Source organism: Nansenia antarctica (genome assembly GCF_963989245.1).
Source record: "Nansenia antarctica genome assembly, chromosome: 2".
NCBI classification, from domain to species: domain Eukaryota; kingdom Metazoa; phylum Chordata; class Actinopteri; order Argentiniformes; family Microstomatidae; genus Nansenia; species Nansenia antarctica.
The window spans coordinates 5,769,091-5,786,844 of record NC_137675.1 but is presented as its reverse complement, the minus strand read 5'-3'; the positions used below and the strand labels follow the sequence as shown (position 1 = coordinate 5,786,844).

The window sequence follows — 17,754 nt, the reverse complement described above, 5'->3', positions numbered from 1 at the left end:
AATGGAATCGAATTTTCGCCGTGCGATTAAAATCGGGGCCGTGTGTGGGTAAATGCGATGTTCTCATAGACTTCCATTCAAACTTCAAAATGGAACGTTGACTCGCAACAGAAATCGCACGCTGTGTGCAGAGCCCTTAAGCCTTGTCTGTGAAACCGGCCCTTTATTTTAGGGGACGATGAGTTAAGGACTGCACCAAGTGACTACTACAACCATCGGGAACTACAATTCCCACAATCCACTGAGGCTCGTTTTTGCGATTGCGTCACGTATGCGACGAAGTGGTACCAAACAAAATCTTCGGCGGTGTGTTCGTGGATAACTGTTACGGATAAAGGTAACAAAACAATTTAAAAATACATATATGCCTTCCAAACCTATTAATTTAAATAATCGTTTAGAATGTAATATATTACAGCAAAATACGTGTAGAAATGTAAGCCGAGTGAGTGCCAATGCTCGTCGTTTAGCCAGCCAGTCTTAACAAACCCCCATACCACCGTTGTTCAACATCCAATGCTTCTCAGTGATGACTAACAGCGATCTTTAAAAAAAATATATATATAGTTAAGAACCTTCAAAATGTATAACGCAGGAGGTGCCATATATTGCAAACTATCCGGCGACGATCTTAGAATATAAATTATTTTTGCCAGGTTCTACTCTGCACTGCAGACTCGACTGTGCAGGAACTTGGTGACGTAGTTCCCCCTCTTTTTTCCACAGGAGGAGCATTGATCTTGGAACCCACAATCTTGAGCGTTTTGTCTTAGTGAGACGACAGGAGAACCACCTTGTGATGGAAGGAGAGCAGCCTCAGGAAGAAAGCACCAAAGCCCAGGCCCCTACATCTAGCTCCAAGAAGCCAGAAAAGGCCATCTACGTGCCCAAGAAAAAGCAGGACGGGGGCCCCAAAGACAAGACCCAAACCCAGGGAGAGGCCAAACCCAGACCCAGGCCTCGTTACACAGACAAGGCCCGGAAGAATGCCAAGAACAAGAAGGACAAAAGCGGAGGAGGAGGCGCTAAGGGACAAGACGGAGGCGGAGACGGAGGCGGAGACGGAGTTCTGAACGGCGGCGAGGAGAAGGTCCAAGGTGAGGCGGAGACACCGAAAGACGAACAGCCCGCCACACTGGACCAGGAAGGGGGAGACGGGGAGGTGGGCTCCCGTCTGGAGGCGGGGACGGAGGCGTCTCCTCAGCAGCAGCAGGAGGAAGAGGAGGAGGAGGAGGAGGAGGAGGACGGTTGGGATGCTCTCTTCAATGACGACGGGGAGTGTCTTGACCCTCACGTACTAGAGGAGGTGAGCAGTGTTTAAGTCCTCTCCCCTGGTCACTGTCAGCTCTCGCATAGGGTGACCAGCAATCTGAGTCACTGTTGGAAGTTGTGTCGGTCATTCTCTCCTCCCTTATTGTCTCTTTCTTTTCTGGCACAGTGTACAGTGTTGAGTGTCTAGTCCCATTTCATTTCACTGCATGTTTTACTTTGTATTTCTGTGCATGTGACAAATAAAGCACCCTTGAACCTTTCTCCTCTTGTCTCTTCCTCTCTCCTCCTTTCCCTTCCTCTCTCTTCCCTCATTCTAAAATGAATCTCTCACCACTCTCTCTGTCATATTTCAAATAAAAGCCAACTTTGTTGATGTAGCCTATTTCACACGCAGACGCAGGCCAACAAAGAAGTTTGAACACATTACACCAATCCTGAGATCCCTGCACTCGCTACCAGTCTCTCAGAGAATTGGATTTAAAATACTCCTAATTACATACAAATCACAAAATGGTCTTGGACCAAAAATACATATCAGATCTTCTCGCCCCCTATATTCCAGCAAGGCTCCTTAGGTCAGCTGAGACTAATCAGCGAATCATTCCAAGAGTGAAAACAAAACACAGTAAAGCAGCATTCAGTCACTCTGCCGTATGCTCCTGGAACAAACTCTCTGAAGAAATCAAACAGGCCCAAACCCTACAAATATTCAAAACTAAGCTAAAAACCTTCATGTTCTGCAGCAGGTGGTTAAACACTAACACTCTATCTAGGCCTTTTATCTAGGGATGCACGATATGCATTTTTTCCCTACCGATACCGATGTTTACCCGCTTCTCGTGGCCGATAACCGATATGAGTACCGATATGAGAACAGATGTAATTTCACAGTTGATAACCTGTAGTTCATGCACACCTGAAGGTAAGAAAGGCTATGTAGTGAGCAAAGATTGATGATTTAATATTCCATAGTGATCTCACCAAATCTAACTTACATCACTATTGTTAACACAACAAAGAGAACACTTCTGACTCTTCAAATGTTCATTTATTATTTCCTCTAACAAACTAAATCTGTTATAGACAGTGCACAATGCTTTTTTTTAGCCAAGATCTGGCCTCCTTTTATGAAAACAAAAAAGGCTCACCTAAGAGTAATTAGATCCAAAAAGTGTCAAAAATAAAGTGCATCTTGTCTATCCCTGTAAATTGGAAATGCATAAATAAAATATCAATAAATAAATAAAGTGCATCAGTCAATACAAAAATAAAGACTTTTATAGAACCAAAAGTTTTATAGAACTTTTACAGAAACTAGTGCCAAATGGCTGCTTAGTCTGCAGATAAACAGAATGACACAAGGCACATAGTAGGCTACACTAGTATGCTTAATAAAGCAACTGAAAAGGGCTGGGCTATGCTACTTTTAGTGCATGAGGATGAGGTAGGTTGTGATAAAACGTATCTGGCTTACGCTAGTATCGATCAGACTATGGATGTGTGTGGCGACTGTATCATACAGAGCAGGCAGGCACACGTCTGCAAAATAGCGGCGGCTTGGGAGTGTATACCGGGGCTCTAAATGTGAAATAAGCTGGCGAAATCCTTTATCTTCTACTACAGAGAAAGGCTGGTCGTCGAGGGCCATAAACTCCATTATTTTTTCATTGATTGCTTGAGCCTTTGAGCTGTCTCGAGTAAACTTCCTGCAGTTTTCAAACGAGTGTTCAATAGGCACAGCAGCTTTTTTTTTCCGCGGCTAGGCTACCTTCTGCTACTAGTGCTTGATATTCCTTCCATACAGCGTGCTTGCAATGGTGAATCTTAAGGTGACTTATGAGATTCGTTGTGTTGTAACTCGTAGACCTTTGCCCTCCTCTCCGAACTTTTGTCGAACATGTGTTGCAAATTGCAAACTCTGCCTCAGAAACTCTGAAGAATGTCCACACCGGGGAAGACATGTTTCGCTCTCGTCTCTACACTGCGTGGCTGTAAGCAGGCGCAGCATCATGAGCGCGGAAACCGGAAGCAGAAATTTCCCATTATCGGTGCCGATAATATCGTGCATCCCTACTTTTATCCATTAACTATTATCTTATTAAACGTTTTATCTTTTTAGCAGCAGTTATGAGTTTTATGATCCATAATCCAAGCGCTATAAATTCCCTGCACAGCTAAATTCCCTGCACAGCGCGCGGAGTGGGAGGCTAACACCTCCAAACTCCGCGACCACATCCCAGTCGCCGGCGCTGAGCCCCTCGGGATGGACTTGCCAAGGCTATCCTGGGTGAGGCTCAATCGTCTCCGGACCGGCGTCGGGCGTTTCCGCTCATCAATGCACAGATGGGGCTTGGCCCCAAATGCGTCGTGCGAGTGTGGCGCAGAGGACCAAACCGCAGACCATATTATCCTGGATTGCCCGGTGTACCACCCACCCAACGGGATGCATGGTCTGTCGGTTTTAGATGACGAGACGAGGACGTGGCTTCTGGAGGGGTGTCCAGAAATATAGCCCGGGTGAGCCCCTCAACCAGGTCTCGGGGTGGTAAAAGGGTAGCCCCTCGGCCCCGAGCGTGGTGGAGTGGAGAGGAAAAACAACTACCCATACGCCGAAGAAGAAGAAGAAGCTAAACACAGACAGTACCTGCAATCTCACACACCATATCGGGAAGAGCAGTGCTTGAATACAGTTGCAGTAACTACTCTTGTATCTATATCTTTGTATTCCTTGTCTTATTATTATTATGTTAAATGTTTATCTATTTATCTTCTATATGTATGTATCTATTCTTGTCATTTTTTACTTTCTTACTATCCTCCTTTTTCTGTATTTTTTCATGCTATATGTAAAGCACTTTGAATTGCCCCTGTTGTATGAAATGTGCTATACAAATACACTTGCCTTGCCAATGCACTTTACAGAAAGAATGAATTCAAGCATTTCTCTCTCTCCCTCTCTCTCCTTCACTCTCTCTCTCCCTTTCTCTCTCTCTCTCTCTCTCCTTCACTCTCTCTCTCTCTCTCTCCTTCACTCTCTCTCCCTTTCTCTCTCTCTCTCTCTCTCCTTCACTCTCTCTCTCTCTCCTTCACTCTCTCGCTCTCTCCCTCTCTCTCTCTCTCTCCCTCTCTCTCTCTCTCCCTCTCTCTCTCTCTCTCTCCCTCTCTCTCTCTCCCTCTCTCTCTCTCCCTCTCTCTCTCTCTCTCCCTCTCTCTCTCTCCCTCTCTCTCTCTCTCCCTCTCTCTCTCTCCCTCTCTCTCTCTCTCTCTCTATCTCTCTCTCTCCCTCTCTCTCTCTCTCTCCTTCACTCTCTCTCTCTCTCCCTCTCTCTCTCTCTCTCTCTCTCTCAGCTGGCCCAGAAGAAAGGCAGGAAGAAGCCTTCGGTGCAGGAGGCGAGGTTTGACTATTACCGTGGCGACGGCGACGGGGACATCGACCTCCGAGAGGACGAGCTGTCCAACATCGTGGAGATCTATGACTTCCCCTCGGAGTTCAAGACGGAGGACCTGCTCAAGTCCTTTGAGTCGTACCAGTATGAGCCCACGCTTTTCATTCTTCCTTAATTAAAGGAGAGAGAAAAATATGCGTTTGATAGAATTCTCATCAGTCCACCGTTGATATGGTCCCAAAACATAATGATGTGGGGCGTTGATGGATGTACTCGACAGTGATTTGTTTTATTAAAGTGCTCCCTTTTAAAGTGGGTAAAGTGGAGGTAGCAGTAGTGAGTTGGACTGGTGATCGGAAGGTCATGAGTTTAAAATCCCACCCGGTAACACCACCATTAGTGTGCCCTTGAGTAAGGCACTTAGCCCTAAATTACTCCAGGGAGAATCCTGTCCCTGTAATCTCTAATTGTAAATCCCTAAACCCAGACTTTCCTAGACCTAGATTAAACCTAGACCTTCCTGGATCCAAACCATAACTATGTAGCATCTTTAATGGAGAGTCTCCATTGAAAAGTGATATAGTCTAGAATGTGGCTTAATCTGTTTTTGGGAAACTGCCTGACCTAAACGTATGCCAACACGCATGTAAGCCTGATCGTGTGTGTGTGTATCTGTGTGTGTGTGTGTGTGTGCAGGTCAAGAGGCTTTGACATCCAGTGGGTGGATGACGCACACGCCCTGGGTCTGTTCTCCAGTCCCATAGCAGGTGAGTCACACACACACAATGAGAAGAACATGTTTCATCTGTTGTCACATACCTGTACCAGCTATACCCAGGGATTAAAGTTCTCCGTCGCTACGACGGATTTCCGTCAATTTATTCCAAGTTGCGACGGATTTATTCCAAGTTGTGACGGATTTTACCTGGTGTAATATGATTTGTAGAGGCATACAATCTATTTTGATGTTGGTATTAGTAGGGGTGTAACGATACATCGATTCATTGACTAACGATCTGATTACATCAACGCAATGTAAAAATATCGATCTATATCGTCATCTTATGCGCGCAGAGAGAGAGAGAATGTTTTTCATTTTTGATGAGAGACAGTAAGTCTATCCCTTTTAATATATATTTTGGAACATCTCTCTGAACCAGGGACGTTAACATACTCGCGTTCGCAATGTGTGACTCGCATTCACCGTGTGTGACTGTCTGTCTACTAGCTCGGCTCCACTTCTCGGCTCCTCCTCCTCTCGCGTTCGGCAATCTCCGGTAATCTTCGGAAATGTTCGGCTTGTGTGAGTGCGTCTAATGAGAGTGCGTCTAACGGGAGTCTAATGGGCGAATACATTGACCGTTTTGGACACCAAAGATATTTTTTAACATCTACTCTTCGAGGCGAATCCAGTCAGACCAATATCAGACCTGCTGGACGTGTGTGACACGTGTGTGGACGTGTGTGTGTGTGTGTGTGCGTGTGTGACTGGATGTCTCTCTGAACGTGTGTGTGTGTGTGTGTGTGTGTGTGTGTGAGTGTGTGTGTGTGTGTGTGTGTGTGTGTGTGTGTGTTAATGAGCTGTATGTTAATTACCACTTATTACAATTGATAATTGTGTTAGATTGGCATATGATATCGCGTCATATCGATCATATCGTCATATCGATCTTGAATCGAATCGAATCGAAATCGTATCGTGACTGACATTGTGAAATCGTCAAACATTGTATCGTCATACAAACAAATCGATATAATATCGTATCGTGATGAAGCTGGTGATTTACACCCCTAGGTATTAGGTATATAAATGATATATAATAGCCTATATAGCCTACATATAGGCCTTTATTGGCTACAACTATGCGACAGTAACAGAGCGGGGTGCACTGACGCTGAACCCCTCATAGTGATAAGTAGGTGGACATGGCGCGTGGTGCTGAAATAGCCGACATGCGGTGTGTGGTTTGAAAAAAGTAACGCCAGCTCAGTAAATCATTCAAACTTAATGTTTACTTATAGGCTATGTGAATGTGACTGCACCACACATGTGAACAGTAACAAAGCAAATGCAGTTTAATTTTATGAAAAACATTGACAACAAAATCGGCGCAAAAAAAAAAAAAAGAAGCTGAATCCGCTTAGCCTATATGCTCCTGAAACGACAGAGCAAACACGCTACATTACTAGGGATAATAATTACTAATAATTACAATGAGCCAATAGAAAAAATAATATTAGGCTATTTAAATCTCACTTAACGAGAAAACTGGCATCTCCCATCGGTCACTATTTGTTGGCTATCTGGTGATATGGACGTCTTTGAGTGTCTAGAAAAGCGCTATAAATCTAATGTATTATTATGATTTATTATTATTATGGACGTCACTTTAATCCGGCAGTTCTCAAGGTTTTTATGCACCAATCGATTCCTCTAGTGCGTCTTTATCACATTCATTGACGAAAAGGACGACTCGCATGTATAGAAAGGGAACATTGTGAGCACGTAAAATGTGAGTCTCACAACGGCTTTGCATTGATGAAACCAGGTAGGATGAACGCATAGTTCGCTGTCCATTCCTCTTTAAATGCCCTGTTTTCACAGTCAACTTTCCTCTTTAGACCTTTGGAGAGTGACATTATGTTTCTCTTGCTAGCTAGAAGGTTAAATGTTTAGCTAACTTCACCCGGCACGCAAACAACCAATCCAATAATAGTGTGACCTTGTAAGTCTGGGAGGAGGGGGAATAATTATCAGAATAAAACTTTGTTAAATAATTATTTGAATACGTTAGGCTGCGCTACATCGTCAGTCCACACATTTATTATTCAAAACTATGGAAAAGGGTGAAACTACGTTTCAACGTTGTTGAGAATCACAACACAAACTCGCTAGTCAAGCCAAAATACTGCAGCGAAATGGATTGGACTGCTACCTAGTTAACTAGAACACTACTTTACATTGTTACCTAGTTAACTAGAAGACTACTTTACATTGTTAGCAGGCTCACAAAACAAGCCGTGTTAGTTGACTAGCGATGTGTCGTTGATTTTCGACAACGCGGAAATGTATTCACATTTTTCGAAAGAAAAGTCAAAGCATTAGAACGTAGAACGGAAAATCGCACGCGCGCTTTGCGCACGGAAAGCCACCGGCCCCGATTTGGCCTGATTTTTTTTTTCAGTCAGGAGATTTTTTTTTGCTTTAATCCCTGTATACCAGTCCACCGGTGAGAACTACAACTCACCGGTGAGTCCACCGGTGAGAACTTACAGTCCACCGGTGAGAACTACAACCGTCTCATCTGGAAAATACTTGTCATTTCAAATGTGTATATTTTCACTCTTGGTTTGTATAAGAGGGTTTTAGAAAGGTTTATGAAATAAAGGTTTTCCATGTTTTCATACTCGTTTTAACGACACAGATGGCGTCGTGTTCACGAGGCACAAAACAGGAGAAAACCTTTTTTCAAACAAAGTGAAACAGTGAGGGAAATACCTCAATTTGTCCTATTTAGAACACACATTTTCATTTGCTCTGTTGTACGTGAGCCTAACACATCGTTTGAGACATGATTGAACTTTTAACGGTATGAAAGTGTCTGACAAACGTGGGTTTTGAGGTAAACTGTCCGTAACTAATCTTAGCTAATCAAACCCTTTATTTGACAGCCTTGTTTCACATGGTATTTACCCAGAATTTACTAAGAAACTGTGACAACAAAGGGTACATTCTCATTTAAATTTTCATTGACATTTTTGGCATTTAGCAGATGCCAATCATTCCATTTGACTAAGTGAATAAAACATTTAGAATAATTTACATTGTTTTTGGAGATACATTCAGTAAGACCTGATAAGAAAGGGCACAAAGTAGCGCTCGGGTCATTGAATCCAAAATAAACAGTGAGTGTCATTGATAGTAAGTACCTGCTTCACACCAGGCTGTAAGAGACAGGATGACCTGCTGTTGATGCTTGGTGGTGGAGCTGGCTCCAGGTTTATTCTGTTGGTGGTGGAGCTGGCTCCAGGTTTATTCTGGTCTTGGAGGAGCTGGCTCCAGGTTTATTCTGTTGGTGGTGGAGCTGGCTCCAGGTTTATTCTGGTCTTGGTGGAGCTGGCTCCAGGTTTATTCTGGTCTTGGTGGAGCTGGCTCCAGGTTTATTCTGCTCTTGTCTGTCTGCCAGCCGGCGAGGCCTTGAGGACCAAGCACCCCCTGCTGAAGGTGCGGCCGCTCTCCAAAGCCTCCGTCATGACCAAGGCCAAGGCTCGGAGCTGCTCAGGTACGCCGCTTCACTCCTCCTCTCCTCCGTCTGTCCTGTCACACACTCCTGTCCCTCCGTCGGCCCATCCGTTCATCCACATTTCCTCTCATCTCGTACGCTCCACCCTTTCATCCATCCATCCATCCTCTCGTTCGGTCATCTGTCCACCCATACCGTATTTCATCTGTTTTTAGAATGTATCCATCCTTTTCGTTTACTAGTTCTTTAGTGTTACAATGTTACTCCCATCCCCCCATCTCTCTCCTCCTCCAGACTACCTCCTCCCTGCTAAGGAGCGTCCCCAGACCAGTGCGGCGCTGGCCCGCCGGCTGGTGATCGGAGCCCTGGGGATGAAGAGTCCTCAGAGCCAGGAGGCCCGCGACGCAGAGAAGAGGAAGCTCCAGGCGGCCAAAGGTATCTTTAGAAGGGACGTACAGTGGGGGAAATCACTATTCAATACTGATTCAATACTGGGGGCGGCTGTGTCTCAGGAGGTAGAGTCGCCGTCTAATGATCACAAGGTTGGCAGATCGGCGGTTCGAGTCGAGCCCCAACTGGCCACATGTCAAAGTGTCCTCGGGCAAGACACTGAACCCCAAATTGCTCCCAGTGAGCGGGCCGGCCAGCGCCTTGCATGGCAGCTTGCCGCCATTGGTGTGTGAATGTGTGTGTGAACGGGTGAATGAGAGGCCGTTGTAAAGCGCTTTGGATAAAGGCATAGCTATATACAGTACAGGCCAAAAGTTTGGACACACCTTCTCATTCAATGTGTTTCCTTTATTTTCATGACTATTTACATTGTAGATTCTCACTGAAGGCATCAAAACTATGAATGAACACATGTGGAATGATGTACTTAACAAAAAAGTGTGAAATAACTAAATATGTCTTATATTTTAGATTCCTCAAAGTAGCCACCCTTTGCTTTTTTGTTGTTAATAAAATATATTTTTGTTGTTGTTAATAAAATATATAATAATAATATTAAATATATATATATAATAACATATTATTATTAACACATATTATATTAAATATTATTATTATATATTTTATTAACAACAAAAAAGCAAAGGGTGGCTACTTTGAGGAATCTAAAATATAAGACATATTTTGCAGAGTTATTTCACACTTTATTGTTAAATACATAATTCCTATGTGTTCATTCATAGTTTTGATGCCTTCAGTGAGAATCTACAATGTACCAAATAGTCATGAAAATAAAGGAAACGCATTGAATGAGAAGGTGTGTCCAAACTTTTGGCCTGTACTGTAAGTGCAGTCCATTTACCATTTACCAATACATCAACAGTTTTTTTTAATTCAGCATCTTTTCCATTGCATTTAATTCAGCATCTTTCCATTGCAGCTATTCATATGAACAATATCCAAGATGGCTGCGCGCTTAGACGCTGCGGCCGGAGTGGCTTCTACACTGGTGTTTCTTTGTGTTTTTAAGTACATTTGTATGTACACTTTTATTTTAGTACTTATAGGGAACAGTTGTGTAAATAGTACCTACAGCAGGCTCGACTTATTAGAAGTCGGCACGCAAAACGACAAGATAGTTACAGCGGAGTTTCTGGAGCAAAACAGGATATACAAAGAGATCACCCGTGTACCGGGAGAACCTTGGTACTCAGTCCCCTCCCTGAGGCGTAAACGCAGGCGGCGAGACCGTAGGAAACGACGGGGCCGCCGGGGAGGCCTGTTAGCAAGGCTAAGACGTAGCCCGGACAAACCTGCTTTGCCGAGTATTTTCCTTTCCAACGTCAGGTCTCTGACGAACAAGATGGATGAACTGAGACTACAGGTTGCTAAAAACAACATCGTGGGGGATAGCTGTGTGATTATTCTGACCGAAACCTGGCTAAATGACACTATTGTGGACTCAGCTGTTAGCTTGGAGGGACGGACCCTACATTGCGCTGACCGAACGCAGCTTAGCGGCAAGTCAAGAGGGGGTGGGATCATAATATCGACGAAGGATAGCTGGTGCTTAAACACGAAAACTGTAAGTAGCCACTGCTCCCCAGACCTGGAATACTTGACTGTTAAATGCCGACCCACATACCTCCCGAGGGAGTTTAACGCGGTGCTCATAACATGTGTGTACATAGCGCCTAGCGCAGACGGCAGCCTAGCATTGGCGCGACTATATGACGTCATCAGTGGCCAACAAAGCACTGATCCACAGGCTATTCACATCATAGCGGGGGATTTCAATCATGTCGACCTGAAGGCAGTACTACCCAAGTTCTATCAGCATGTGAAATGTGCAACGAGAAGAGAAAAAACACTGGACAAGGTATACACCAACATCAAACGTGCTTACAAGGCTAGTCCGCTAGCTCATCTAGGCATGTCTGACCATGTGTCAATCCTCCTGATTCCTGCATACACTACCATGGGGAAAAGTGCTCCCATCACCACTAAGACTGTCAGAACCTGGCCAGAAGGGTCCGCTCCACTGCAGATCTGCCTAAATGACACCCTATGGCAGGAATATGAGCATGAGGACCTGGAACAGTACACGTCGTCGGTTCTGAACCACATAGTGAACTGCACCAACTCAGTCACCGTGGACAAACGGGTCCGGGTCTACCCCAACACGAAGCCATGGATGACTGGGAAGGTCCAAACACTGATCAACGAGAGGGACAACACCTTCTTCGCAGGGAAGAGCACACCGCTGTACAGCTCCACCAGGGCCAACCTAAAGCGCGGAATCAAAGCGGCCAAGGCAGAGCACAGAGAGAAGATTGAGGAATGCCTCCTGAGCAACGACTCCAGGCGGATGTGGCAGGGGGTTCAGCAGATGACAAACTTCAGAGCCAACAGGCTCACAGCCGCAGAGGACGACCCCCTGCTGGCGGGAAAGCTGAACACCTTCTACGCCCGGTTCGACGAGGGGCGAACGGAGGTAACCGCAACACAAACACCACTCTCTCCAGCTCTCAGCAGCCTCACCCTCACAGAGCATGAAGTGAGACGCGTACTGAAGGCGGTGGACCCCAGGAAAGCCTCGGGGCCGGATGGCGTCCTGGGACGGGTGCTGAGAGACTGCGCCGACCAGCTGGCCGGGGTTTTCACCAACATCTTTAACCAGTCACTGTCCCAGGCCACCGTCCCACCCTGCCTGAAAACCTCAACTATCATCCCAGTCCCGAAGAAAAGCACGGTGAGCTGCCTAAACGACTACCGCCCGGTGGCACTCACACCAATCATCATGAAGTGCTTCGAGAAACTAGTCCGGGCCCACATACTCACACGCCTCCCGCCCAACCTGGATCCATACCAGTTCGCCTACAGAGCCCACAGGTCCACAGAGGACGCCATCGCGACGACTCTCCACGCCACTCTATCCCACCTGGAGAGGGGAAACAGCTACGCGAGACTGCTCTTCGTGGACTTCAGCTCCGCCTTCAACACCATCCTTCCAGACAGGCTAGTGACCAAACTACTAGACCTGGGTCTATCACACTCTATATGTGCGTGGATCAAGGACTTCCTGACCGACCGCCCCCAGAGGGTGCGGGTGGGCCCCCACACCTCCACAGCCCTCAGCCTCAGCACTGGGTCCCCCCAGGGCTGCGTGTTAAGCCCCATCCTCTACAACCTCTACACCTACGACTTCACCCCCGTCCACCCCAGCAACTACATCGTAAAGTTTGCAGACGACACCACCGTGGTGGGATGTATCTCGGGGGGGGACGAGGCGGCGTACAGGGATGAGGTAGAGCAACTGAGCAAGCTGTGCAAGGTTAACAACCTGCTGCTGAACAAGTCAAAGACCCAGGAAATCATCGTAGACTTCAGGAGGAAAAAGTCCGAGATCCAGCCCCTGCTCATCGACGGAGAGAGCGTGGAGAGAGTCTCAACCCTCCGATTCCTGGGACATCACATGCGGGATGACCTGACCTGGAAGGACAACACAAAAGGCACCATCAAGAGGGCACAACAGCGGCTATACACCCTGAGATGCCTCAGGAAGGAACACAGCAAGCAGGAGATACTGGTGACCTTTTACCGCGGCGCAGTGGAGAGCATCCTCACCTACGGCATCTGCAACTGGTTCTCCAGCTGCACAACAGCGGAGAGAAATGCGCTACAGAGAGTAGTGAGAACAGCACTGAAGATCACCGGCGCCCCCCTCCCCTCTCTGTAGAGCTGTACAACACACGCTGTCTCAGGAAGGCCTCAAAGATCTCCAGGGACCCGACCCACCCTGGGCACGTACACTTTACCAGGCTGCCCTCGAAAAGGAGGTTCAGGACCCTGGCCGCTAAGACAAACAGACTGAAGAACAGCTTCTACCACAGGGCCGTCCAGGCCCTGAACACAGCAAAGACCTAAGTTCTGGGCCCTGGACAGTCTGGACGGATTGTATGGCAGCTGCTGGACTGAAAAAATCAGGTGTAGTGCTGAGGCACAAACATGTACATTTCAAGCCTGCAAACTGTGACACTTTAAATAACGTGAAACAACACTATTGTGCAATATGACAACCCTAGTCGACTATCTGTACAGTATAGTACAGTGGATTGTGTACATAGCCTTTATTTATGTAAACCAGCTCCTTCCCTTCTTGTGATTTTTTTAAAAGTGTTTTTTTTTTTTTCTTTCCTAACACCAGGGGAGCCACCCCTCCTAAATTTCGTTGTTTGGTACCTGTACTGTAGCAATGACAACAATAAAGTCCATTCGAACTGTAGACCAGACATTGGTATTAACTCAATACGACAGCTCCACAGCTAAAGAAATTGTAACATTCAGCATCTATAAAAAAAAAAAAAGGCTATGTGCAATAAAGTGGAAAGACACAGGAAAAAAGTATTGACTACAGTCAGAAAGAGCACTAAACCAGTTTAGCCCTGGATTTCACCCTTTAGTTTTCCTAATCTGCCTGCTTTGAAGGGCGCCCACCACTAGAGGGAGGTAGACAACGCTGGTTGCCAGGCAGAGTCCACAGATGCGTCTCAATCTTCTACAGTGACTTCCTTCTCTCACCTCCCCGACTTCATCTGCACAGATCTGGAAAGAGTTGACATGATACCTGTCCAGTTGTTCCACCTCAGTACAGTAAAACAAGAGATAGAGAGACAAGAGATACATAAAAATAGAGAGAGACAGAGACAGAGACAGAGAGAGAGAGAAAAAGAGAGACAGAGAGAGAGAGAGAGAGAGAGAGAGAGAGAGAGAGAGAAAGAAAAAGAGAGAGAGAGTGAAAGAGAGTGTTCCCTATCCCCCCCCTCTAGCTGTCCCTGAGAGTGGACAAGCAATTATGGCTTTATATACATGTATACATGCATCTAGTTTTTTTTATAATAACACTCAATATCATGAAAGAATGTAACATGGATGGTAAACGGAGAGAACCGTCAGCTGAGATCTCTCAGCCACCTCTGCAAGCTTCAAGTCTCTTTGCAACTGTCTCTGAGCGAAAAAGAAAAAGAAAAAAAGAAGCACTTTACAAAATGGAGGGGCTTTAAAAACAGCCACGTTCAGACCGAGCCAACGCTGCCCCAGTTCTATAGTTGATTTGGAGGCTGAGTCCTCCCTCCCGGGGACGGACGTTTCCGGAATCGTTCTCCCCCTCCCGCCCCCGCGTTGCCAGGCAGAACTTCTCCTCTACTCTATAATCAGAGCGGTTGGTTCCCCCTCACTGTGGATGTTTAAGTATACATGTATATAAAGCCATAAGTGCTTGTCCACTCTCAGGGACAGCTAGAGGGGGGGGGGATAGAGAACACACTTTCACTCTCTCTCTCTTTCTCTCTCTCTCTCTCTGTCTCTCTCTCTCTCTCTTCCTCTCTCTCTCTCTCTCTCTCTCTCTCTCTCTCTCTCTCTCTCTCTCTGTCACTCTCCCCCTCTCTCTCTCTCTCTCTCTGTCACTCTCTCTGGGAAATGCCTTTTTTCTTGGCATGACCGTGCTGTTGTGTTCCTATGCGAGGTCACATGCTGTAACGTCGGCTATAGGCCTATAGCCTAACGAATTAGGGAATAATATTTTGTGAGTTAAGTCTGTTATGCAGCATAATTTAATACCAAACCATGGCCTATTTTAATACGGGCACCAGAGTAGCATTTGTAACCAAATAATTTGCCTGTGCACATATTTTTATTTTAGCTAACACATTTGGGAATACTATTTAGAGAAGTCAATGTGCAACAGATGGAAATATTGGTTGTGAAATGTGTGTTTGAAGTAAAGGCAAGTAAAACTTTCCCCGGGTTTGTTTGCACGAGCACGACCACGCTGCTAGATCCCGGATATTTTTACCTGTGTGCAGGAAGAACAACAGACGGCGCAGGCACCAGACCAGACTAGATGATCGTGAGTGAAGATATTATCAAAGCGTACGGGTGATCGACAGACGCGTACGCTTTGATAATATCTCCACTCACGATCGTCTAGTCTAGTCTGGCGCCTGCGCCGTCTGTTGATCTTCCTGCACACAGGTAAAAATATCCGGGATCTAGCAGCGTCGTCGTGCTCGCGCAAACAAACCCGGCGAAAGTTTTACTTGCTCCGGACAAATAAAACAGCGTTAATGTCGAGCCCTGCAGAGTGTCGTAGTGAAACGTTTCTGAATAAACAAGTACACGCACACCCCAATCACCATCAACGACTCAGAGGTGGAGATGGTGGACAAATTCAGATACCCAGGGGTAAACATTCACTCCTGACATGGACCGACCACACCCAAAGAGTCATCAACCAACCAGGTTCCTCCATCACTCTCTCCTTTAATAGAGGGGTGCTCCATCGTTAGTGTGTTTACTGTGCACTTGTTTTCGCTTAAGTTTATAAGCCTTAAACTAAGGACCGTGTGGTCTAATGAGATCCAAAACCAATTAACATTATGTCATTAACCATGTCGTCAACACGTGTAAAGAATTAGTGTTTTCCGTAATGTTTCAAGTTCTGTATACCAGACAGAGTTTAGCTGAGACAGTTTAACGCTCTGTAAATAGGCCTGGTTTGACCCCGTTGAGCAAAGTAAAAGTAGTGGGTCTACCGGTTACGGTGAACGTGATTGCGAGTGTGTGTATCGTCATGGTGTGTGTCGTCATGGTGATTTCGCCATCCTTGTCTTTCAGATCAAAAGCGTCTGGCGGCCAAACAGAGGGAGGACGCCTGGGAGGGCAACTGAGGGCGACTGAAGATCTCTCACCTCTCTCCTCTCCCCCCCCTCCTCTCTCTCTCCCCTCGTCCTTACCTGGACTACACACACACACACACACACACACACACACACACACACACACACACACCCTTCCTCACCGCTGTCACACAGCGCAGCTGACCCGAGACCAGCTCCTTGTCCCTCCCACCCTCTCCTGACCCACGGAGCCGAGGGGGCCGAGCCTGAGCCGAGGACAGCAGCTTTCACTCACCACTGCCCTCTACTGGCAGCTTCAGGGTGTTGACAGGGTAACAGGGAAGTGAAACCCGGGGGGCCATTCAACATCGTCAAAGAAACCTGAGTTCAAAAGCGCCTCCCGAATTGTTTTGGGATACTCTCGAGCGTTTGCTTGAGTCTGCCTGGAGTCGCGGGTGAACGGGGGGTTCACTTCTGGTGATGTTCTATTGATTCCGTCGCGCCAGGCACGCTCAATCAAGCACAGCTCGTATTTGAAAAGATGAAAGTATTTGAAAGGGTTTTTAGATGCTGTTTTGGACTCAGGTCTACTTGGAACAGATGTGGTCTTTCGTTATTATCGAACCTCCCTCTTTTCGTTTAAGTCTGTCACAAGTGTTTAGGGTCAGTCTTGCTTTCTTTTTCCCACATAGCTTATTGTAACCGGCACCGTGTATGTTATCGGACCAATCCGTGCTCATGGTGTAAATATCTCAGCCAGCACCACCACACAGTTTGGTTTTAAACGCTAGCGTGAAACCATATACAGTGCCGTCAGAAAGTATTTTTTTCCACATTTTGTTGTGTTATAGAGTCAATAAAAAAGGGATTCAATTCAGGGGTGCAAACTTGTCACCTTTCTGCTAAATTAGCCGTTTTTATCTCAAAATATGTCATCCATGTGAATTGTGTAGATCTGCAGAAAAAATATTTTGGGTGGGGTGGGGAGGGGGTACAATTCCAGACAGCATAAAGAACACAGTCACAGTAAACTGTTTTCGAAGTAATTCTGCAGGTGTTAAGGTCAGGGCTGCCGCTACTTACACATGCATCATTGTTAGACCATAGACATTTTGAAACCCAAGCAGTGGACTCATCTCTTTACATTCTGAGTAAGTAAGACTATTTCTAGCAAACCTGGACTACTATAGTGGATACCTGTGTTGTTTATTAAGTTGAATAGTTTAAAGTTTTAAGTTGTTTATTAAGTGATAGTGTTGTAAGTGTCTATTTTAAAAGACAAAAGCCTGGCAGAATAACTCTAGTGAAACCACTAGGTCTGAACCAAGTAGGTGCTAATCTGCAAGTAGGAGGAGCCTTCTGTCCTCTATATATTGAATAGACCAGGGGCCTTTTGGCTCATACATGCGACTAGTGAGAACACCTGTCAGTCGTTCGCATTAGGGGTCGTTAGTGGGAGGGGCTACAAGTCTGCTAGTTGTCAGCAATTACTGAGCCTCCATTAATATCTGGCCTGTCAGAGAGCGACAGCCTCTGCGACAGCCTCCTGACAACAAGACAAGGGAGTCTATCTGTGGGAGTCAAGACTCGTGACACCAAGACAAGGGAGTCTATCTGTGGGAGTCAAGACTCGTGACAACAAGACAAGGGAGTCTATCTGTGGGAGTCAAGACTCGTGACAACAAGACAAGGGAGTCTATCTGTGGGAGTCAAGACTCGTGACAA

General features: G+C 46.1%; 1 protein-coding gene across 1 annotated transcript; it reads left to right on the top strand.

The window, feature by feature from the left end:
* Positions 1-266: 266 nt before the first annotated feature.
* r3hcc1l (R3H domain and coiled-coil containing 1-like) lies at positions 267-16,955 on the top strand. The gene is made up of 7 exons (XM_080523725.1): positions 267-337; positions 727-1,306; positions 4,621-4,802; positions 5,355-5,425; positions 8,846-8,941; positions 9,197-9,337; positions 16,028-16,955. Exons 2-7 carry the CDS (start codon positions 800-802, stop codon positions 16,078-16,080), a joined length of 1,050 nt encoding a protein of 349 aa, XP_080379851.1. The 5' UTR covers positions 267-337; positions 727-799; the 3' UTR covers positions 16,081-16,955.
* Positions 16,956-17,754: the final 799 nt, after the last annotated feature.

Coding starts and splice junctions, on each gene's coding strand:
- r3hcc1l (XM_080523725.1), top strand. CDS start 800: ATGGAAGGAGAGCAGCCTCAGGAAGAAAGCACCAAAGCCCAGGCCCCT. Junction 5,426..8,845: donor GTTCTCCAGTCCCATAGCAG/GTGAGTCACACA, acceptor TCTGTCTGCCAG/CCGGCGAGGCCTTGAGGACC. Junction 9,338..16,027: donor GAAGCTCCAGGCGGCCAAAG/GTATCTTTAGAA, acceptor CTTGTCTTTCAG/ATCAAAAGCGTCTGGCGGCC.